Source organism: Pogoniulus pusillus, chromosome Z, assembly GCF_015220805.1.
Source record: "Pogoniulus pusillus isolate bPogPus1 chromosome Z, bPogPus1.pri, whole genome shotgun sequence".
Taxonomy (NCBI): Eukaryota; Metazoa; Chordata; class Aves; order Piciformes; family Lybiidae; genus Pogoniulus; species Pogoniulus pusillus.
Window position 1 is genome coordinate 117,287,650 of NC_087309.1, and position 22,849 is coordinate 117,310,498.

General features: G+C 54.7%; 1 protein-coding gene across 2 annotated transcripts in view; it reads left to right on the forward strand.

The window, feature by feature from the left end:
- The window catches only part of MAPK4 (mitogen-activated protein kinase 4), a 132,761-nt gene that overhangs the window by 84,701 nt on the left and 25,211 nt on the right, over positions 1–22,849 (forward strand). For both annotated transcript variants that reach the window (XM_064176677.1, XM_064176676.1), the window contains exon 4: positions 14,170–14,314. In XM_064176677.1, the coding sequence (XP_064032747.1) occupies positions 14,170–14,314 (145 nt within the window). The remainder of the gene's footprint in view (positions 1–14,169; positions 14,315–22,849) is intronic.

Sequence of the window (22,849 nt, forward strand, 5' to 3'; positions counted from 1 at the left end):
TGGACCTGCTGGTGCACCTGTGCTGAGGTTTTTAAGTGCCCTCTTTGAGTGGGTTTCTGCCCAGTGTGTCTCTAATTTGGGCACCATTGCTTTGTGTGGGGGAGCAGTGAAGGGAAGAGGGAAAAAGGATGGTTGTAGTCCTGAAGCTGAGCCCTGTTCTGGTTTTGAGTCTGGGATCTGGGGAGAAGCAATGCCTGGGGAAAAGAAAGAAGGGCCAACTGAGGAGGGACCGTGGGGTGCTCTCATTGCTGCCTGGCCCTCCTGTGCTCCTTTCCTCACCAGTTATTTATAACTCAGCTCAGGAGGAGGCTCCTGGCTTTTTAAGTGTGTGGTTTGGTGGTTTTAAGGTCAACTCCCTTTAGAGGCTTATCCCAAGGGATAAGGCTCCTGGAGGAGACCTCTGCAAAGAAGGCAGTGCTGCATGAATATAGAAAGCATCTCCATCACATTAACAGGCAGCACAGAGGGAAAGAGCTGTCAGGAGGATAGCCAGGGCTGCAAAGCCATGCTGGGGCTCAGCTGTGCAAGATCACAGCATCACAGAGTCATTTTGCTTGGAAAAGATAGATTCAAGCAGGTTGGAAGAGATTCCAAGCTCATCCAATCCAACCTAGCACCCAGCCCTATCCAGTCAACCAGACCATGGCACTAAGCACCCCAGCCAGGCTTAGCTTCAACACCTCCAGGCACAGCCACTCCACGACCTCCCTGGGCAGCCTATTCCAATGCCAATCACTCTCTCTGCCAACAACTTCCTTCTAACATCCAGCCTAGACCTCCCCCAGCAAAACTTGAGACTGTGTCCTCATGTTCTATTGCTGGTTGCCTGGGAGAAGAGCCCAACCCCACCTGGCTACAGCCTCCCTGCAGGCAGCTGCAGGCAGCAATCAGCTCTGCCCTCAGCCTCCTCTGCTGCAGGCTGCACCCCCCCAGCTCCCTCAGCCTCTCCTCACAGGGCTGTGCTCCAGGCCCCTCCCCAGCCTTTCTGCCCTGCTCTCAACACCTTCCAGCACCTCAGCAGCTCTCTGCAATGCAGGAGCCCAGAGCTGGACACAGCACTGCAGGGGTGGCCTGAGCAGTGCTGAGCACAGGGGCACAAGAACCTCCCTGGTGCTGCTGCCCACACTGCTCCTGAGCCAGCCCAGGATGCCATTGGCTCTGCTGCCCACCTGGGCACTGCTGCCTCCTCTGCAGCTGCTCTCTCACAGCACCCCCAGGGCCCTCTCTGCCTGCCTGCTCTCAGCCACTCTGGCCCCAGCCTGCAGTGCTGCTTGGGCTTGCTGTGGCCAAAGTGCTCAACCTGCCCTTGGCCTTGTTCAGTCTCATGCCCTTGGCCTCTGCCCACCCATGCAGCCTGGCCAGGTCCCTGTGCAGGGCTCTGCTCCCCTGCAACAGCTCCACAGCTGCTCCTAGCTTGGTGCCAGCTGCAAACTCACTGCTGCTGGACTCAATGCCCTGCTCCAGATCATCAGTGAAGACACTGAGCAGGACTGTGCCCAGCACTGATCCCTGGGGCACAGCACCAGTGCCAGCTGCCAGCTGACTGTGGCACCATTCACCACCACTCTCTGGGCCCTGCCCTCCAGCCAGTTTCTGACCCATCTCAGAGTCAATCTGTCCAAGCCAGGATCTGCCAGCTGTGTAAGGAGCTTCTTGTGGCCTAGTGTCAAAGCTGCAGTCCAGGCAGACTCCATCCACAGCCTGCCCCACACTCACCAGGCAGGAACCTGATCATGAAAGGAGCTCAGGTTGGTGAGACAGGACCTGCCCTTCCTAAACCCCTGCTGGCTGGGCCTGATCCCTTGGCCGTCCTGTAGGTGCTGTGTGATGGCACTCAGGATGCTCTGCTCCATCACCTTGCCTGGCACTGAGCTCAGGCTGACAGCTCTGTCATTTCCCCATTCCTCCTCCTGACCCTTCCTGTGGATGGGTATCACATTGGCAGCTTCCAGCCTCCAGGGACCTCTCCATTGAGCCAGGACTGCTGATAAATGATGGAGAGTGGCTTGGCCAGCTCAGCTGCCAGCTCTCTCAGCACCCTAGGATGGACCCATCTGATCCCATAGACTTGTGAGGATCCAGGTGTCTCAGATCATTGACTGGAGCCATTCTGTCACTCTGCCAAGGCTGGTGCTAAACCACAGAATCACAGCATTAACCAGGTTGGAAAAGACCTTTCAGATGATGGAGTCCAACCTATCACCTAACACCTTCTGATTCACTAACCCATGGCACTGGGTGCCTCATGCAGCCTCCTCTCAAACACCTCCAGGGATGGGCATCCACCACCTCCCCAGGCAGCCCATCCTATGCCAATCAGTCTTGCTGGGAGCAACTTCTGCCTAACCTCCAGCCTAACCTGCCCTGGCACAGCTTGTGGCTGTGTCCTCTTGTTCTGTCCCTGGGTGCTTGGGAGAAGAGCCCAACCCCACCTGGCTACAGCCTCCCTGCAGGTAGCTGTAGAGAGAATCATAGAATGGTTTGGGTTGGAAGGGGACTGCAAAGGTCATCCAGTCTAACACCACCCTGGGGTCAGCAGTCCACTAGATCAAGTTGCTCAGAGTCTTGTGGAGCCTGACCTCAAATATCTCCAGGGATGGGCTCCCCACTATCTCTCACTGGACAATCTGTTGTAGTGTTCCACCACTCTCATGGTGCAGAACTTGTTCCTAAGAAAGAATAAGGTCTGCTCTGAGCCTCCTCTTCTCCAGGCTGAACACCCCCAGCTCTCTCACCTGCTCCTTGTAGGGCTTGAACTCCAGCCCTTGCCCCCGCCCCCACCACATCCCTCAGGACATCTGTACCTCCTTGAAACACCTCCAGGGATGAGGATTCAATCACCTTCTTGGGAAGCTGGTTCCAGTGTCTGAGAACCTTTCCAGTCAAGAAGTTTCTCCCTATGCCCAAGATGCCCTGGTGTGAGCATCCTCCCAGGGCTTGAGTTTGGAGCACCAGCACAAAAAGCCAGGACTGTTTGCAGGGAGCTGGACACAGCTCCAGAGCAGAGCTGAAAATAGCAACCCTTCAGTGAGCAGCCAACACCACAAATCATGTCAGTGGCTTGTAGCTTCTGGCCATGGGGAGGACTCAGTGTGCCAAAGCTGAGTGATGGGCACTGCAAAGGCAGAGGCAGGACAAGGGGGTTGCATGAGGCTTGGGTCAGTCCCACCTTTGATTTCCTGCTCTTTTTCTTCCAAAAAAGCAGGTTCACTTTTGTACTTTGCCCCACTGCTGACCATCATGGAGCAGAACAGGGATCCTTACACCCCAAATTTGGTCCTACCAGGACATGCTGCTCAAAAGCAAATGACATCCTGCTCCCTAGGTGATTAATGGATGTAAAACAGTCAGTAAATCCAAACCTCCCTCTCCTCTACATTGCTCTGGAGGCCACATCTGGAGAATTATGTCTAGTTCTGGGCTTCCCAGTTCAAGAGAGACAGGGAGCTACTGGAGAGAATCCACCAGAGGCTACAAAGCTGCTGAGGGGCCTGAAGCAGCTCTGTGAGGAGCAAAGGCTAAGAGCCCCTGAGGCTGAGAGCCTGCAGCAGAGCAGCCCCAGAGAGTGCTGAGCAATGCTCAGCAAGAGATAAAGGAGCTGTGGGGGGCAAGGGGCTGGGGCCAGGCTCTGCTCATTGGTGCCCAGGGACAGCTCCAGGGTCGATGGGCACAAAGTGGAACCCAGGAGGTTCCATCTGAGCAGAAGGAGAAGGTTGTGTGTTGTAAGGGTGCTGGGGGGCTGGAGGAGGCTGCCCAGAGAGGTTGTGGAGCCTCCTTGTGTGGAGAGCTTCCAGCCCCTCCTGGCTATTGTGCTGCTGGGCAAGCTGCTGTGGGTGCCCTGCTTGAGCACAGCGGGGGGTGGACTGGGTGACCTGCAGAGCTCCCTTCCAGCCCCTCACCATGCTGGGATTCTGTGATGCTGTAATGTTCTCTTGCAAACCTTTGTGGTGGGGAAGAGTTGTATTAAGCACTTGGATTTTTTTCCCTGTAGGAAGTTTAGTATCTGGAATATGTTTGTGCTGATGGCTTGGCCCTGCTGATGAGCACTGCAGGGTGTGTGTGGCTGAAAGGTCACAGTTCTTCTGACCCAATGGTTCCTGACTCCCAAACCATCCTGCTGTTAAAATGGCAAATAAGAACCGTGGCAGGCTGTGAGCAGGGTTTTAAATACATCTTGGAAGTGTATGTACAGAACAGCCCTGGATTGGCCTGTGCCTTGTTTGCATGGCTTACAGCAGGCAACCTTTTAATTAGGGTAATTTGGTGGGGAAAAGGAGAGCTCTACAGCTCTGGGAGAGAGCTGGACCACAGTGGGATGCTGGCCCTCACCAGCTTCAAAGCAGAGCAGCTTTGCCTGCATTTCTGCTACTGTTTGATGAGAGTTTGCTGCTAGAATCTCTTTCTCCATGTGGCAAGAGCATCACGGGAGCATCTGTGTGCTTGGAATGTCCAGGACCTTAGAGCTGCCTTATAACATCTGAAGGGATCATGGAAGCATAGAATCAGCCAGGCTGGAAGAGAGCTCCAAGCTCATCCAGCCCAGCCTAGCACCCAGCCCTGGCCAACCAACCAGACCATGGCACTAAGTGCCCCAGCCAGGCTTGGCTTCAACACCTCCAAGGACCCCAATTCCACTACCTCCCTGGGCAGCCCATTCCAATGCCAATCACTCTCTCTGGGAAACACGTCCTCCTCACATCCAGCCTGAACCTGCCCTGGCACAACTTGGGACTGTGTCCCCTTCTTCTGTTGCTGGGTGCCTGACAACTGCAGACAGCAATGAGCTCTGCCCTGAGCCTCCTCTGCTGCAGGCTGCACCCCCCCAGCTCCCTCAGCCTCTCCTCACAGGGCTCTGCTCCAGGCCCCTCCCCAGCCTTGCTGCCCTGCTCTCAACACCTTCCAGCACCTCAGCAGCTCTCTGCAATGGAGGAACCCAGAGCTGGACACAGCACTGCAGGGGTGGCCTGAGCAGTGCTGAGCACAGGGCAGAAGGACTTCCCTGCTCCTGGTATAGCAGCATCTTGGGGAGCATGGCAAAACTCACCAGTGCTCCAAAGCAGCCATCACCCAAACCCAGAGCTGCTCCCTGGATCTGGGAGGACCAAAGGCACATCTAGGGGTGAACACCAAATGTCCCACCTACTACAAACCATGCAGCCCAAACAAGGAAGGTTATTCTTCCCTGTACTCAGCACTGATCAGGCCACACCTTGAGCAGTGGCTCCTCCTGTGCAGCAGGAGGTTCAGTGTATTATGACCACTGTGACACCAGGATGCAGCAGGCCCCTGCCCACAGCTGTTTCTCCTTCTGGTGTTGCAAACACACAACTTCTATGCAAAGATCAGGGAAGCCTTCATTTTAGTTTCCTTTCCAGTTTCCTTGCTGTGCTGTTTGAAGCAACTTGCTGCTTGTGGTGCATTCATCACCTTCGTAGATTGCCTGAGCTGCAGGAGAAGCAGGAAAATGCTGCTTGAAAAATCACTAAAGAACCATCATGAGATGTCTGGAGAGCAAGCCTTGGGCTTGAAACTGTTTCTGATTTTAAATTGACTCTGTTACAGTGGGGTTTGAAGTGATTCCTGCAGTGGCTCGTCTCAGAGAGGGCTCTGCTGAGTCCACAAAACATTCCTTGTGAAGGTGCACATTTCCACCTCAGCTGGAACTTAATTAATTAACATGCTTCTGCTCTTGCTCTTTCTGTCTGCTTGAATCTCTGTCAGTGGTGAAATTCTCATGCTTAAGGCCTGTGCCTTGCACAGGTGATGGAAGTGCTTCAGGTCTTCGTCCTCACATGACTGCTACCCTTGTCTAAGCCTTGGCACCATGAGCCTATGCCCAGGCCAGGTTTGGGTGGGTCCCATGACTGTGCCAATGACTGTGTGATCCCTGCTCTCAGAGCTGTAATGTAATCACCATCACAGAAAGGTTGTGGGAGCACAGCCCTGTGAGAAGTGGCTAGGGGAGCTGGGGGGACTGGTTGGCAGCTGAACAGGAGGCAGCAGTATGCCCAGGGGGCCAGGAAGGCCAATGGCATCCTGGCCTGAATCAGGAAGAGTGCAGCCAGAAGGACAAGGGAGGTTCTTGTGCCTCTGTGCTCAGCACTGCTCAGGCCACCCCTGCAGTGCTGTGTCCAGTTCTGGGCTCCTGCATTGCAGAGAGCTGCTGAGGTGCTGGAAGGTGTTGAGAGCAGGGCAGCAAGGCTGGGGAGGGGCCTGGAGCACAGCCCTGTGAGGAGAGGCTGAGAGAGCTGGGAGGGTGCAGCCTGCAGCAGAGGAGGCTGAGGGCAGAGCTCATTGCTGACTGCAGGAAGGCTGTAGCCAGGTGGGGTTGGGCTCTGCTGCCAGGCACTCATCAACAGAAGAAGGGGACACAGCCTCAAGCTGTACCAGGGCAGGTTCAGGCTGGCTGTCAGGCAGAAGTTGTTCCCAGCAAGAGTGATTGGCACTGGGATGGGCTGCCCAGGGAGGTAGTGGAGTGCCCATCCCTGAAGGTGTCTGAGAGGAGGCTGCATGAGGCACTCAGTGCCATGGGTCAGTGAATCAGAAGCTGTTAGGGGACAGGTTGGACTCAAAGATCTCAGAGGTCTTTTCCAGCCTGGTTAACACTGTGGTTCTGCATTCTGTGATACTTTTCCGTAGGACCTGACAACCTACAGGACCTACTTCATGGAATGACAGAAGGCTTTGAGTTATAAGGGACCTTCAAAGCTCATCCAGTCAACCCCCTGCACTCAGCAGGGACTTTCTGCAACTCAGGTTGCTCAGAGGCCCAAACAACCTCCCCTGCAGTGCTGCCAGCCATGGGACAGCTCCCAGCTCTCTGGGCAGCCTGGCATAGGCTCTCACCACCCTCAGTCTCAAACATTTCTCCCTTCTCTCCACTCTCAACCTCCCTCTTTCAGTTCAAATCATCACCTCTTGGCCTGGAACAACAGCCCTTGAGAAAAACTCTGACCCCAGCTTTCTCTGAAGCTCCTTTAAGCACTGAAAGGCCACCAGAAGGTCTCCTTGAAGCCTTCTCTTCCCCATGCTGAACTTCCTCCAGATGGTATAGAAAAAGCAGATCTGGACTCTTTTGATGCTAGGGAAGCAGAAAGATGTAGGTGTGGAGACTGGACAAGCCTTTCAGTACTGGGAAGGACCTGCAGCCTCTCCTCCTGGAGGACCTCAGTCTAGGTCAGGAAAATTTGTTTTTCAAACCTTCCTTCAGGTCTTTCTGGTATCAGAAAAGAATCAGAGTGGTTTGAGTTGGAAGGGACCTTTCATGTTCACCTACTCCAACCCACTTGCATTCATCAGGGACACCTGCAACTAGAGCAGGTTGCTCACAGCCCCAGATAACCTCACCTAGAATCATAGAACCAGTCAGGGCTGGAAGGCACCACAAGGAGCAGCCAGTTCCAACCCCCTGCCATGCCCAGGGACACCCTACCCTAGAGCAGGCTGCACACAGCCTCACACAGCCTGGCCTGAAACACCTCCAGCCATGGGGCCTCAACCCCCTCCCTGGGCAACCCATCCCAGCCTCTCACCACTCTCATCACCAACAACTTCCTCCTCACCTCCAGCCTCACTCTCCCCACCTCCAGCTTTGCTCCATTCCCCCCACTCCTGCCACTCCCTCACACCCTCAAAAGTCCCTCCCCAGCTTTTCTGGAGCCCCCTTCAGATCCTGGCAGGCCACAAGAAGGTCCCCTGGGAGCCTCCTCTGCTGCAGCCTGCACAGCCCCAACTCTTTCAGGCTGTGCTCACAGCAGAGCTGCTGCAGCCTCTGAGCATCCTCCTGGCCCTGCTCTGGACCCCTGCCAGCATCTCCACAGCCCTCTTGTCCCAGGGGCTCCACAGCTGGATGCAGGACTCCAGGTGGGCTCTCAGCAGAGCAGAGGAGAGGGGCAGAATCCCCTCCCTGGCCCTGCTGGCCACACTGCTGCTGCTGCAGCCCAGGCTCTGCTTGGCTCTCTGGGCTGCAAGTGCACACTGCTGGCTGCTGCTGAGCTTCTCCTCCCCCAGCACCCCCAAGTGCCTCTCCTCAGGGCTGCTCTCCAGCCAGTCCCTGCCCAGCCTGGATCTGTGCTTGGCATTGCCTCTAGCCAGCTGCAGGACCTTGCCCTTGCTCTTGTTGCACCTCCTGAGCTTGGCTTGTGCCCACCTCTGCAGCCTGTGCAGCTCCCTCTGGATGGATCCTGCCCTCCAGCCTGGCTGCTGCACCACACAGCTTGGTGTGGGCAGCAAACCTGCTGAGGCTGCACTCACTGCCTCTGCCCATGGCACCCACAAGGAGGTTGAACAAGCCTGGTCCCAGACTGATCCCTGTTGGACCCTGCTTGTCACTGCCTGCACTTGGCCATGGAGCCATTGACAGCCACTCCTTGGGTGCTGCCACCAAGCCAGTTCTGTACCCATCCAGTGGTCCCCACCCCTCTAACCCCTGTGCCACCAGCTGGGAGACCTGGATGTGGTGTGGGACACTGCCAAAGGCCTTGCTCAGGGCCAGCTCAATGCATTCAGTTGCTCTCCCCTCATCTATTCATGCTGTGACCTGTTCATAGAAGGCCACCAGGGATGTCAGGCAGAATTTGCCCTTGGTACAGCCGTGATGATTGGACCAAATCACCTCTTTGCTATTCTCCTGTCTCAGCAATGCCTCCAGGAGGATCTGCTCCATGATCTTACTGGGCACAGAAGTGAGCCTGACTGGCCTGGAGTTCCCTGGCTCCTCCTTCCTACCCGTTTTGCAAATAGGGGTTATGTTTCCCTTTTTCCAGTCAGTGGGGACTGCACCAGACTGCCAGGACATTTGGAACAGAATAGAGAGAGGTTTAGCAACCTCATCTGCCAGTTCCCTCAGCACTCATTGGGTCCTATGGACTTGAGCACTTTCAGGTGGAAGAGGAGGGATAACTCAGTGCCCAGCAGTGGAGTGCCATGGGAATCATAGAATCATAGACTCAAGCAGGTTGTCAGAGAGCTCCAAGCTCACCCAGCCCAACCTAGTACCCAGCCCTGCCCAATCAACCAGACCATGGCACTAAGTGCCCCAGCCAGGCTTGGCTTGAACTCCTCCTGAGATGATGCCTCCACCATCTCCCTGGGCAGCCCATTCCAATGCCAATCACTCTCTCTGCCAACAATTCCTCCTGACATCCAGTCTGAACCTGCCCTGGCACATCTTGAGGCCGTGTCTCCCCTTGTTCCGTTGCTGGTTGCCTGGGAGAAGAGCCCAACCTGGCTACAGCCTCCCTGCAGGCAGCTGCAGGCAGCAATCAGCTCTGCCCTCAGCCTCCTCTGCTGCAGGCTGCACCCCCCCAGCTCCCTCAGCCTCTCCTCACAGGGCTGTGCTCCAGGCCCCTCCCCAGCCTTGCTGCCCTGCACTGGGCACCTTCCAGCATCTCAACATCTCTCTGCAATGGAGGAGCCCAGAACTGGACACAGCACTTGAGGTGTGTTGAGTACAAGGGAAGAATAACCTCCTCTGGGTGTATGGTCCACAGCTCAGTCGGATGGAGAGGAGCTGTAGGTTGCTCCTTTCCAAAGGCTTGGCTGTAGGTGACCCTGTGACCTGGGTTATGAAACCAGGGAGGTGACAGACACATGCATGGTGATGGGTGACAGAAAGGGGAAGGACAATGAGAACTGCTGCTGGTTAATTACCACCAGCAACCTCACATGGCAGGGGAAGGTGAGGTTACTCAAATCCACCTTGCTTCAGGGAGGAGAATCATCTGAGCTGGACTTTGAATCTGGAGGGAATGTGACCTTCCTTTGCTGGGAAAGGGGGAGGAAATAAAAACCACTCCATCCAGGAACTGCCCTGGATCACTAACCCCCCTAAGGTTTATTTCCTTAGAAACTAGGAACATAAAGAGCCTTGTAGCATCTTTGGTCCATTTCATCATGAGCAGTAAAGTGCAACATAAAAGGGATTAGGAATGAGAACTAGAAGAAAACTGACAACCTGATTGCATCATTTCTGATGGGAAAGTTGTGATTGTATTGCAGCTGAAAGCAGTTTATGGAATGATATCACTTAGGGTGGAGATTTTTACTCAGGTTTTTATGCTCCTGTTGCATTTTGATACCCTCCAAATGTTTCATTTAAATCAAATTTGAGGCTGTAATTCCATTTTATTTTGCCTCTTCTACTGTGTTCCAATCTACCTCGCTCTGCTCTTGGATTGTATTTAATACAGAGGGGGAGATTCCAGAGTTATCCTGATGAAATGACTCTTCCTGTCCAACATCAGTGTGGCAACCACACGTCTGGAGCTTGGCCAAGGGTGTTGGGACATCCCTGCTGATGCCAGCCTTATTTACAGCCTTGAAGGCATCTTCTTCATGCCAGTGGGAGTGGCTGAGTGCTTGGCAGTTGGGTTCAGAACTAAATCATAGAATCATAGAATCAAGCAGGTTGGAAGAGACCTCCAAGATCATCCAGTCCAACCTAGCACCCAGCCCTATCCAGTCAACCAGACCATGGCACTAAGTGCCTCATCCAGATTTTTCTTGAATACCTCCAGGGACAGCGACTCCACCACCTCCCTGGGCAGCCCATTCCAATGCCAATCACTCTCTCTGCCAACAACTTCCTCCTAACATCCATCCTAGACCTCCCCTGGCACAGCTTGAGACTGTGTCCCCTTGTTCTGTCCCTGGTTGCCTGGCAGAAGAGCCCAACCCCACCTGGCTACAGCCTCCCTGCAGGCAGCTGCAGGCAGCAATCAGCTCTGCCCTGAGCCTCCTCTTCTGCAGGCTGCACACCCCCAGCTCCCTCAGCCTCTCCTCATAGGATTTGTGCTCCAGGCCCCTCACCAGCTTTGTTGCCCTTCTCTGGACACATTCCAGCACCTCAACATCTCTCTGCCATGGAGGAGCCCAGAACTGGACACAGCACTCAAGGTGTGGCCTGACCAGTGCTGAGTACAGGGGCACAAGAACCTCCCTTGTCCTACTGGCCACACTGTTCCTGATGCAGGCCAGGATGCCATTGGCTCTCTTGGCCACCTGGGCACACTGCTGCCTCATCTTCAGCTACTATCTACCAGTACCCCCAGGTCTCTTTCCTTCTGGCTGCTCTCAGCCACTCTGTCCCCAGCCTGCAGTGCTGCTTGGGGTTGTTGTGGCCAAAGTGCAGAACCCTGCCCTTGGCCTTGTTCAATCTCATCCCATTGGCCTCTGCCCACCCATCCAGCCTGGCCAGGTCCCTCTGCAGGGCTCTCCTACCCTCCAACAGCTCCACCGCTGCTCCCAGCTTGGTGCCAGCTGCAAATTTACTGATGCTGGACTCAATCCCCTGCTCCAGATCATCAGTAAAGATATTGAACAGGACTGTGCCCAGCACTGATCCTTGGGGCACACCACTGGTGCCAGCTGCCAACTGGATGTGGCACCATTCACCACCACTCTCTGGGTTAAATCTCCATGGGGAGTTTTAGAAGCAGGAGGGCTATGGTCCAAAGAGACAACAGTGTTTGGTCTTTGTCCCATAGGGTGCTGTGAGGGCACTTGGTGGCACCAACTTGGGTAGGAGCATTGATTATCCTGCTTTACTTACCTTAAAAGGTCCCTTCCAACCCAATGTGTTCTGTGATTCGTTCTGTTGATCTGTTTGAGGGTAGGGAGGCTCTGCAGAGAGATCTGGACAGGCTGGATCAATGGGCCAAGGTCAGCCAGGTGAGGTTCAACAAGGCCAATTAACAGCCCCTGCAGCTGGGTCACAACAGCTCCATGAATGGTCCAGGATTGGGGCAGAGTGGCTGGAGACTGCCCAGTGGAAAAGGACCTGGGGGTGTTGGTCTACAGCTATTTGAAGATGATCAAGTGTGTGTCCAGGTGGGCAAGAAGGCCACCAGCATGTGGCCTTGGATCAGCAGTGGTGTGGCCAGCAGGAGCAGGGCAAAGAGGTTGTTACCCACTGCTTTGCACTGGTGAGGAAACTCCCTGAGTCCTGGGATCAGCTATGGGCCCTTCACTCCAGGAAGGGCAAGGAGATGCTGGAGTGTGTGCAGAGGATGGCAGCAAAGCTGGGGAAGGGTCTGGAGCACAGGCCTGTGGAGGAGCAGCTGAGGGAGCTGGGGGTGTTCAGACTGAAGAAAAGGAGTCTGAGGGGAGACCTTCTGGCTCTGTACAGCTCCCTGAGAGGAGGTTTCAGCCAGGTGGGGGTTGGGCTTTTCTGCCAAGCAACAAGAGAAAATGACCTTAAGCTGCCCCAGGAGAGGTTTACAGAATGACAGGACCTTAGTGGCTGGAAAGGACCTCCAGAGCTCATCCAGCCCAACCTCCCTGCCAGAGCAGCATCACTCAGGGTAGTGCACACAGGAATGCATCCAGGCAGGGTTTGGAAGCCTCCAGAGAAGGAGACTCCACAACCTCTCTGGGCAGCTGCCTCTTCCCCCCATATTCTCCTCTTTGTCCACCCCTATCTCCCCCTTTCCCCCCACACCTTTTCCCCCTTTACCCTCTTTCCCCCTTTTCCCTCTCATTCCCTTTTCCCTCTTCTTCCAGCTGCCCAGGGAGGTGGTAGAGTTGCCATCCTTAGAGTTGTTCAAGAAAAACCTGGGTGAGGCACTTAGTGCCATGGTCTGGTTGATTGGATAGAGCTGGGTGATTAGACTGGATGAGCTTGGAGGTCTCTTCCAACCTGGTTGATTCTATGATTCTTCTCCTTTTCCTCTTCTTCCCTTTCCCCTCTTCTTCCCCTTCTCCTCTTCTTCCCCTTCTCCTCTTCCCTTTTCCCTCCTCTTCCTCTTTTCCTCTTCTTCTCTTTTTCCTCTTCTTCCCATTTTCTTCTTCTTCTTCCCTTTTTCCTCTTCTTCCCCTTTTTCACATCTTCTTCTTTTCCTCTTCTTCCCTTTTCCCTCTTCTCTCCTTTTTCCTCTTCTCCCCTTTCCCCTCTTCTTCCCTTTTCCCCTTCCATTCCTCTTTCATTGCCAACTCCTTGTAGCTTGATGTAACCAGCAGTTCAGGGAGCCATGGAGGGACATGTCTTCCACCTGACCACAAGGAGAAGCTTCTTTGTTGTGAGGGTGCTGGAAGCCTGGAGCAGGCTGCCTAGAGAGGTTGTGGAGTCTCCCTCCAACCTCCTCTGGCCATTGTGATTCTGGACAAGCTGCTGTGGTTGCCCTGCTTGAGCCAAGGGGCTGGGCTGGATGATGTGCAGAGGTCCCTGACCTAAGCTTCACACACTGGTGTTATAGCTGCAAGCTCAGCAGACTACTTCAATAAAGTGAACTTATCTTCCAAAATGTGCCAGATGGTGGAGCTGGAATTTATGTAACACACCCAAGTCCTCTAACAGTGACCTGAAATAACTTCTGCAGGTATGATCTGCAAATCTGTGCTATTAAAGCCATCTGTCCTTCACAGAAGATGCTTCACTCACAGCATTAACCAGGTTGGAAAAGACCTCTGAGATCATCGAGTCCAACCTATCCCCTAACACCTTCACTAACCCATGGCACTAAGTGCCTCATGCAGCCTCCTTTCAAACACCTCCAGGGATGGGGACTCTACCACCTTCCCAGGCAGCCCATCCAATGCCAATCACTCTTGCTGGGAACAACTTCTGCCTAACCTCCAGCCTGACCCTGTCCTGGCACAGCTTGAGGCTGTGTCCCCTTCTTCTGTTGCTGGTTACCTGGCAGCAGAGCCCAACCCCACCTGACTACAGCCTCCCTGCAGGCAGCTGCAGGCAGCAATCAGCTCTGCCCTCAGCCTCCTCTGCTGCAGGCTGCACCCCCCCAGCTCCCTCAGCCACTTCTCACCGGGCTGTGCTCCCACCACCTTTCCGTGATGGTGACTATGTGACAGCTCTGGGAGCAGGGATCACACAGCCCCTGCACAGCCTGCTCCTGCTGGCCATGCTCTTCCTGATCCAGGCCAGGATACCAAGGTGTCAAACAGCAAGCAAGTTTGGATTTGGGTTGCTTTTTTTTTGGGAGAGAAGGGGTAAGCAGCAAATGCTTTGCCTCCTGCAGCACCAAAGCGCCTCTGTTTCCAGTGGTGTGCCTCATCTCTTTGCTTCCACAGGACAGACAACTGCAGCCTGTCCCTGGTGCAGCTCCCTTGCAGGATCTGATGGTGGGGCCACGGTGGGCAGCAAGGGCTGATCAAGGAGGAGCAGAGGAGGTTTCTCTCAGGGTTTTCTGACATCTCTGCCTCTGCTTTTTTCAGGGTTACCTCTCTGAAGGCTTGGTAACAAAGTGGTACCGCTCCCCTCGCCTCCTGCTCTCGCCAAACAACTACACCAAAGCCATCGACATGTGGGCAGCAGGCTGCATCCTGGCCGAGATGCTAACAGGAAGGATGCTCTTTGCTGGTAGGTTTCTCACTTCCTTGGGCTGTTTTGCTCCTTCCTTCCTTCCTTCCTTCCTTCCTTCCTTCCTTCCTTCCTTCCTTCCTTCCTTCCTTCCTTCCTTCCTTCCTTCCTTCCTTCCTTCCTTCCTTCCTTCCTTCCTTCCTTCCTTCCTTCCTTCCTTCCTTCCTTCCTTCCTTCCTTCCTTCCTTCCTTCCTTCCTTCCTTCCTTCCTTCGCAATTTGAAGGACTTTTAGTGTGGCAGAGGGAATTCCTCCTCTCTTCTCCTAATCTGCCTGGACTTCAAAGCCTTTGACACTGTCTGCCACCAGCAACTCCTGGCACAGCTGGCATCTCCTGGCTTAGACAGATTGACTCTGAGATGGGTCAGGAACTGGCTGGAGGGCAGGGCCCAGAGAGCGGTGGTGAATGGTGCCACAGTCAGCTGGCAGCTGGCACTGGTGCTGTGCCCCAGGGACCAGTGCTGGCACAGTCCTGTTCAATGTCTTCACTGATGATCTGGAGCAGGGGATTGAGTCCAGCAAAAGTGAGTTTGCAGATGACACCAAGCTAGGAGCAGGTGTTGATCTGTTGGAAGGTAGGAGAGCCCTGCAGAGGGACCTGGCCAGGCTGGATGGGTGGGCAGAGGCCAAGGGGATGAGAGTGAAGAAGGCCAAGGGCAGGTTGTGCACTTTGGCCACAGCAAGCCCAAGCAGCACTGCAGGCTGGGGCCAGAGTGGCTGAGAGCAGGCAGGCAGAGAGGGCCCTGGGGGTGCTGTGAGAGAGCAGCTGCAGAGGAGGCAGCAGTGCCCAGGTGGGCAGCAGAGCCAATGGCATCCTGGGCTGGCTCAGGAGCAGTGTGGGCAGCAGGACAAGGGAGGTTCTTGTGCTCCTGTGCTCAGCACTGCTCAGGCCACCCCTGCAGTGCTGTGTCCAGCTCTGGGCTCCTGCATTGCAGAGAGCTGTTGTGGTGCTGGAAGGTGTTGAGAGCAGGGCAGCAAGGCTGGGGAGGGGCCTGGAGCACAGCCCTGTGAGGAGAGGCTGAGGGAGCTGGGAGGGTGCAGCCTGCAGCAGAGGAGGCTGAGGGCAGAGCTGATTGCTGCCTGCAGCTGCCTGCAGGGAGGCTGTAGTCAGGTGGGGTTGGGCTCTGCTGCCAGGTAACCAGCAACAGAGCAAGGGTCAAGCTGTGTTAGGACAGATTCAGGCTGGATGTTAGGAGGAAGTTCCTGGCAGAGAGAGTGATTGGCATTGGAATGGGCTGCCCAGGGAGGTGGTGGAGTGGCTGTGCCTGGAGGTGTTGAAGCAAAGCCTGGCTGGGGCACTTAGTGCCATGGTCTGGGTGCTAGGTTGGACTAGATGAGCTTGGAGGTCACTTTCGACCTGGTTGATTCTATGATTCAATCTCTTTGGGTCTCTTCCAACCCCTAACATCTTGTGATCCTGCAGTTGGTTGTTAGATCATAGACCATTGGATCTTTTGGTTGGAAGAGAGGTTTAAGATCATCCAGTCTAACCATTGACCCAGCACTGGCAGCTCACCACTGAACCATGTCCCTTAGCACCACAGCTACACACCACTGCCCTCCCTGGGCAGCCTGGTCCAGGCCTTGGCAATCCTTTCCATAAAGAAATTGTTGCTTGTGTCAAACATAAACCTCCTCAGATGCAACTTGAGGCCATATTCTCTTGTCCTATCACTTGTGGCTTGAGAAAAGGGACCAACCTTCACCTGACTCCAGCCTTTTGTGAGGGAGCTGCAGTGAGCCAGAAGGTCTCCCTCCAGCCTCCTTTTCTCCAGGCTGAACAACCCCAGCCAGTGTGAGAGCTCTCTCCAGAGCAAGCTTCACTTGCACAACCTATGCTGTTAGAGGATCGCTCGGTCGGTGCAGACTTCCCTGATAGAGGCAGGGGGTGGAGGAGAGCTCCCATCTTGATTTTTCATGCAGCCTGCTTGTGCTTGCATGGGAAGGAGTTGTGGTGGTATGGGGTGGGTGTGATGGCATCCACTGAGGTGCCCAAGGCAGCCCAGTCTCAACAGCGTTTCCATGCGGAGCCATGCGGGGCAGGGACAGTCTGCTCCTGAAAGCCAAACCCCAGACAAAGGACAATTCAGATGAGACAACAGAACCTTTTTCTCTTTCCAGATTGCCAGCAGAAAATAAGAGCTTTGTGTTGGGAGGATGCTAAAAATATATCACAGGGTGGAGAATAAAGACAGGAGATAATGTGGCCTTGTTCCAGGAGGTTTGTACTTTGTGCCTCAGATGGCGATTGGTATCCTCAAGGTTGTTCTCTAGTCTTTGAGGGAGCACATCTCAATGCACTGATCCTTTCCAGCACTGGCTACAGGCTCGTTCAGCATCTTCACCAGTGACCTGTGTGAAGGGGCAGAGGGCACCCTCGGGCAGTTTGCTGGTGGTACAGAACTGGAGCACCCCTCAGGCTGTGCTGTCACTCAGCGCCACCTGGACAGGCCGAGAGCTGCGTGGGGAGGAACCTCATGGAGTTCAGCCAGAGAAAGGGTAGGGTCCTGCAGCTGGGGAAGAACAACCTCCTGCAGCAGGACTGGTGAGAGGGTGAGCTACTGGAAATCAGCTCTGTGAAGGAGCTTGGAGTGCTGAGGGACAGCAAGTTCACCATGAACCACTGATGTACCCTGGGGGCCAAGAAGGCAAATGGAGTCCTGGGGTGCATGAAGAAGTATGGCCAGCAGGGCAAGAGAGGTTCTCCTCCCCTTCTACTCTGTTCTAGTGAGGCCACATCTGGAGTCCCAGAGATACAGAGAGCTGATGGAGAGAGTCCAGGAGAGGCTGCAAAGCTGCTGAAGGGCCTGGAGCAGCTCTGCGAGAAACAAAGGCTGAGAGCCCCTGGGGCTGAGAGCCTGCAGAAGAGCAGCCCCAGAGGGAATCTGAGCAGTGCTCAGCAAGACACAAAGGGGCTGTGGGGGGCGAGAGGCTGGGGCCAGGCTCTTGTCACTGATGCTCAGACACAGCACAAGGGACAATGGGCACAGAATGGAACCCAAGAGGTTCCAACTGAGCAGGAGGAGAAATTTCTTTGTTGTGAGGGTGCTGGAGGCCTGGACCAGACTGCCCAGGAAAGTGGTTGTGGAGTCTCCTTGTGTGGAGAGCTTCCAAATCCTTCTGGGCATTGTGGGCAAGCTGCTGTGGTTGCCCTGCTTTAGTAGGGGGTTTGGACTGGATGATCTCCAGAGGCCTCTTTCAACCCCACCATCCCAATTCTGGGAGTTTTAGCCATTGTCAGGATTTTCCTGCTGATGGATAGTGGATAGTGGATAATGAACATTGGATAGTGGATAGTGGATAGTAGAGCTGCAAAAGTGTGGTGCAAGGAAAAGCAGAGAAGCAGCACTGGCAAGGAGGAGGTAATTATCAGTGCAGCATTTGAAACTCAGCTCTGATGTCCTCGAGAGGCCAGTCTTTCTTTAGTGCAGATTAAAGAGCAGCTCCTGCTCCTGTCAGGAGCAATGTTGTGCTTCCCAAGCTGGGATGTGTCCTTCAGGAGCGGAGGAACTGCTCTCTGCCTGTTGGACGCGCTGCCTGCCTGCCCAAGGCCCGCAGCAGCAGTGCTCCTCCTTGGTTCTCTCTTCTTCTTTCCCATCAGTGTTTTGAATGACAAGCTTTTAACACACTTGGTGAGCTGCTCTCGGCAGAGCTCTGTAAATAAGTAATTAGGCTCATTAATAATGGAGGAGGAGGTTTTCCTCACAAAGATTTCAGCGCACCACAGAGCTCCGCAGCCGGCCTCCGCCCGCAGCTCATCTGTCACTCCCTCCCCGCTCACAGCCTCCAGATTTCCTTTGTGTGAGCTGAAAATGAAGCCATTTGGCACCAGATCGAAGAGGTCACTGGAATCACCTCCTTTTCCTTCCTGCCTCTTGCCTTCTGCCTCCCCTTCCCCCAGATTTTCAGGTTTTCAGGACTTTGTCTCTGAAAGCAACACGTTGGGCTTGGCTTCTCCGAGTGCCTTCTCAGGATGTATCCCAGGAGCAGGGACATCTCCACCTGCTGCTTGTTCCTCTGGGTGCAGGGAGTTTTTGGTCTTGCTGGGAGGTGCTCTGGAGGTAGCTCTGCCTGCTGCCTGCCCTGCCAAGCCATGGTTTGCACTGTGGAAGGGTCTTCACGCATTTCGGGGAGAAGCAAACTGGGCAATGCCATTCTAGAGTGTAGAACTAAGGGCACTGGGACTGAGCTAGCCCCAGGTAAACAGTGCAGCAGAAACAAATCCTAGTGCAGCTGTCAGGGTCCTGGTTCTATACCAGAGCAGAGCAACACATCTCCTTGTATTAACCTGAGTGTAGCTGGAAGCCCAGGGAAATCCTTTAGGACTCTTAATCTCCTGTTCCTCATGTCAAACAGCAAAACTAGACTGGCTTGTCCAGGTCCTTCTCTGGCTGTCCCCATCACAGCACCCAAGCACTGATCTTTGTCCTGGCTTTCCAAACTCCTGGACCCCTCTTTCTCAACCCCAGCTTGGTTTTCCTGCTGGTTCATGGACTCCAGGGTAGAAGCTACATTGGCTGACATCAGCCATCTGCCACCTGAGTGTCCAAGCTGGTTGATAAAGCATTCTTCTTGGTCAAGACAGAGGCAAAGGCAGGTCCAGATGTGGTTCTTCTGGCCTCTGTCTGCCTCCAGCTGAGATTGTGCCTTAGAGATATTTCATTTCCCACCACTCCTCATAAAGAGCTTCTGGGGAACAAGCTGAGGTGACCATGCTGGTGAGATTTCATCTTCTTCACCACACTACAGGCAGGAGGTCTAAATCAAGTGAACTTGAGCACTGAAGCTAGAGGAACTTAGGAAAGAGTAAAGATCAAGACAGTGATTCTATCTGGGACCAGAACATGGAAACTGGGGATTCCTTTGTGCTGCCTGTCACATAACAAGTTAACCATGGGGCAGCAATGTGCCCTTGTAGCCAGGAAGGCCCATGGGACTTTGGGGTGCATTAAGCAGAGTGTGTCCAGCAGATCCAGGGAGGTTCTCCTGCCCCTCTGCTCTGCCCTGCTGAGACCTCATCTTGAACACTGCCTTCAGTTTTGGGGCTCCCCAGTTGAAGAGGGACAGGGATCTGCTGGAGAGGGTCCAAGGGAGGGCTACAAGGGTGATGAGGGGACTGCAGCACTGCCTGTTGAGGAGAGGCTGAGGGCCCTGAGGCTGCTTAGTCTGGAGAAGAGAAGGCTGAGAGGGGATTTAATCCATGTCTATGACTACCTGAGGGCAGGGGGTCAGGAGAGGGGGACAGACTCTGCTCGCTGCTCCCTGGGACAGGACAAGCAGCAATGGATGGAAGCTGCAGCACAGGAGGTTCCAGCTCAGCACAAGGGGGAACTTCTTGCCTGGAAGGGTCCCAGAGCCCTGGCACAGGCTGCCCAGAGAGGCTGTGGAGTCTCCTTGTGTGGAGCCTTTCCAGGCCTGTCTGGATGTGCTCCTGTGTGCCCTGAGCTGGATTGTGTGGTCCTGCTCTGGCAGGGGAGTTGGACTGGATGATTTCCTTGGGTGCCTTCCATCCACTAATATCCTGTGATCAATTCTGTCCCAGGTCAGGTGTCCCAAAGCAGCCATATGGGAACCTTCTTTGCAGGTTAGTTCCTGAGAATCCAGAGTGAGTTAGAGATCACAGAGTGGGATCTGGCAGATCACAGCTGGAGAAGTGCTGTGGGCATGTGCAATCACTTACTGGGCCTCCAGATGATGGCAGGATACTTACTTAGTAGGTGAGGATCAAGACCAGAGCTCAGAGTACACATTCATGGAATCTGAGAGTGATTTGGGTTGGATGTGGGCTCTAAAGGTCTAGTCTGACCCCACTGCAGTCAGCAGGGACATCCTCAACTAGAGCAGATTCCTCTTGAGTTGCTTTAAACACAGCCCTTAGAGTTGTTAGAGGAAGGTCTTGGCCCCACTTTCTGGGTCTCCTCCTGTACCAGTAAGCAAAGAAGAGCTGAGGTGGGAGCCCAGCAGTGGGGTGGGGGTCCTGTGGTGTCTCATCTTCCATTTCCTGATGACTAAAGAGGAGGAGAGGGACCTCCAACAGCCCAGAAGAGCTGAAACTGGCAACCACTTGCATGACAGCATGAGCTCACCTTTGCTTTGCTCCTCTTTGCTTGGGAAGGAGTTTGGAGAGCAGCAAACAGCCCGTGGGAAATAACAGTGCTGAAGTTCCCAGAAGGCTGCAAACCTCCAGTAATTGCCTTGCACTGGGTAAATTGGTTTTGGGGTATGAGTCAGCAGCACGGTTGAAATGGTCTTCTCAGCACAAGTCAGTGTAATTAACTGGGGAGTCTTTCTTGGGGTGCTTAAGCAACCTGTTTGAATTAAGGTTTCTAGGAGCAGGTGCCACTCACTGCTTCTCTTCTGCGTAGGCCCAAGCAGTGAGAGAACTCCAGCCCCTTCTCTTGTCCTCCCCAGGTGGCTCTGGGTTTGGCAGAGAGACAGCAAAGCATGAGAAGTTGGGCTAGCTCAGAGCTCACAGGAGTGTAGCAGGGCTCCAACAGCTGAAATCTGTTTGGCAGACCCTTGGGGAGCTCCCCATCTCCAGCAGCGAGGAAGACAGGGAGGAGCATCCCTAACTCTCACACCTAATGCCCAGATGGAGGCAGGTGACAAGTGGTGTCCCTCAGGGGGTCTGTACTGGGACCAGTGCTGTCCAATGTCTTCATCAATCATACAGGTAGAGGGGTTACAGTATCACAGTATCACAGTATCACCAAGGTTGGAAGAGACCTCACAGATCATCAAGTCCAACCCTTTACCACAGTGCCCAAGGCTAGACCATGGCACCAAGTGCCACATCCAACCTTGCCTTGAACTGCCCCAGGGACGGCGACTCCACCACCTCCCCGGGCAGCCCATTCCAGTGTCCAATGACTCTCTCAGGGAAGAACTTTCTCCTCACCTCGAGCCGAAATTTCCCCTGGCGCAGCCTGAGGCTGTGTCCTCTCGTTCTGGTGCTGGCCACCTGAGAGAAGAGAGCAACCTCCTCCTGGCCACAACCACCCCTTCAGGTAGTTGTAGACAGTAATAAGGTCACCCCTGAGCCTCCTCTTCTCCAGGCTAACCAATCCCAGCTCCCTCAGCCTCTCCTCGTAGGGCTGTGCTCAAGGCCTCTCCCCAGCCTCGTTGCCCTTCTCTGGACACGCTCAAGCATCTCAATGTCCCTCCGAAACTGGGGGGCCCAGAGCTGAACACAGTACTCAAGGTGTGTTCTAACCAGTGCAGAGTACAGGGGCAGAATGACCTCCCTGCTCCTGCTGACCACACCATTCCTGATGCAGGCCAGGATGCCACTGGCTCTCTTGGCCACCTGGGCACACTGCTGGCTCATGTTCAGGTGGGTATCAATCAGTACCCCCAGATCCCTCTCTGTCTGGCTGCTCTCAGCCACTCCGACCCCAGCCTGTATCTCTGCATGGGGTTGCTGTGGCCAAAGTGCAGCACCCTGCACTTGGAGCTATTGAACCCCATCCCATTGGCCTCTGCCCATCTGTCCAGGCGGTCAAGGTCCCGCTGCAGAGCCCTTCTGCCCTCCAGCTCAGTCACATCTGCCCCCAGCTTGGTGTCATCTGCACACTTGCTGATGACTGACTCCATGCCCTCATCCAGATCATCTATGAAGATGTTAAAGAGGATGGGGCCCAGCACTGATCCCTGAGGGACACCACTAGTGACAGCTGCCAGCTGGATGTGGCACCATTCACCACCACTCTCTGGGTCCGGCCCTCCAGCCAGTTCCTAACCCAGCACAGAGTGTTGCCATCCAAGCCATGGGCTGACAGCTTAGCCAGCAGTTTGCTGTGGGGGACAGTGTTGAGGCACCCTCAGCAAGTCTGCAGATGACACCAAGCTGAGTGGTGCAGTTGGTAAGACTGAAGGACAGGATCCATCCAGAGGGGCCTGGACAGGCCAGACAAGTGGGCTGAGGAGGACCCCATGAGGATCAGTAGGATAGGGTTGGGGCAATCCAGGCTGGGGAGGTGATGAGATTGAGAGCAGCCCTGCAGAGAAGGATCTGTGGGGTGCTGGTGGAGGAGAAGTTGGGCAGGAGGCAGCAGTGTGTAGTGCCAGCCCAGAAGGCCAAGGGCAGCCTTGGGCAGAGATGGAGAGAGGGGATCCTGCCCCTCTGCTCTGCTCTGCTCTGCTCTGCTCTGCTCTGCTCTGCTCTGCTCTGCTCTGGGGAGACTTCAGCTGCAGGGCTGGGGCCAGCTGTGGGGCCCTCAGCACAGCAAGGACATGGAGCTGGTGGAGAGGGGGTAGAGGAGGGCATGAAAATGATCAGGGGGTTGGGACAGGCTGAGGGAGCTGGGGGTGTGCAGCCTGGAGAAGAGGAGGCTCCAGGGAGACTTTAGAACTGCATTTCAATATGTGAAGGAGACCTGCAGGCAGGCTGAGAAGGGACTGTTCAGAAGGGCCTGTGGGGACAGGACAGGGGCAATGGTTTGAAACTGGAGCAGGGCAGAATTAGGTTGGACATCAGGAGGAAGCTCTGCACAATGAGGGTGGTGAGACACTGGCACAGGCTGCCCAGGGCTGTGCT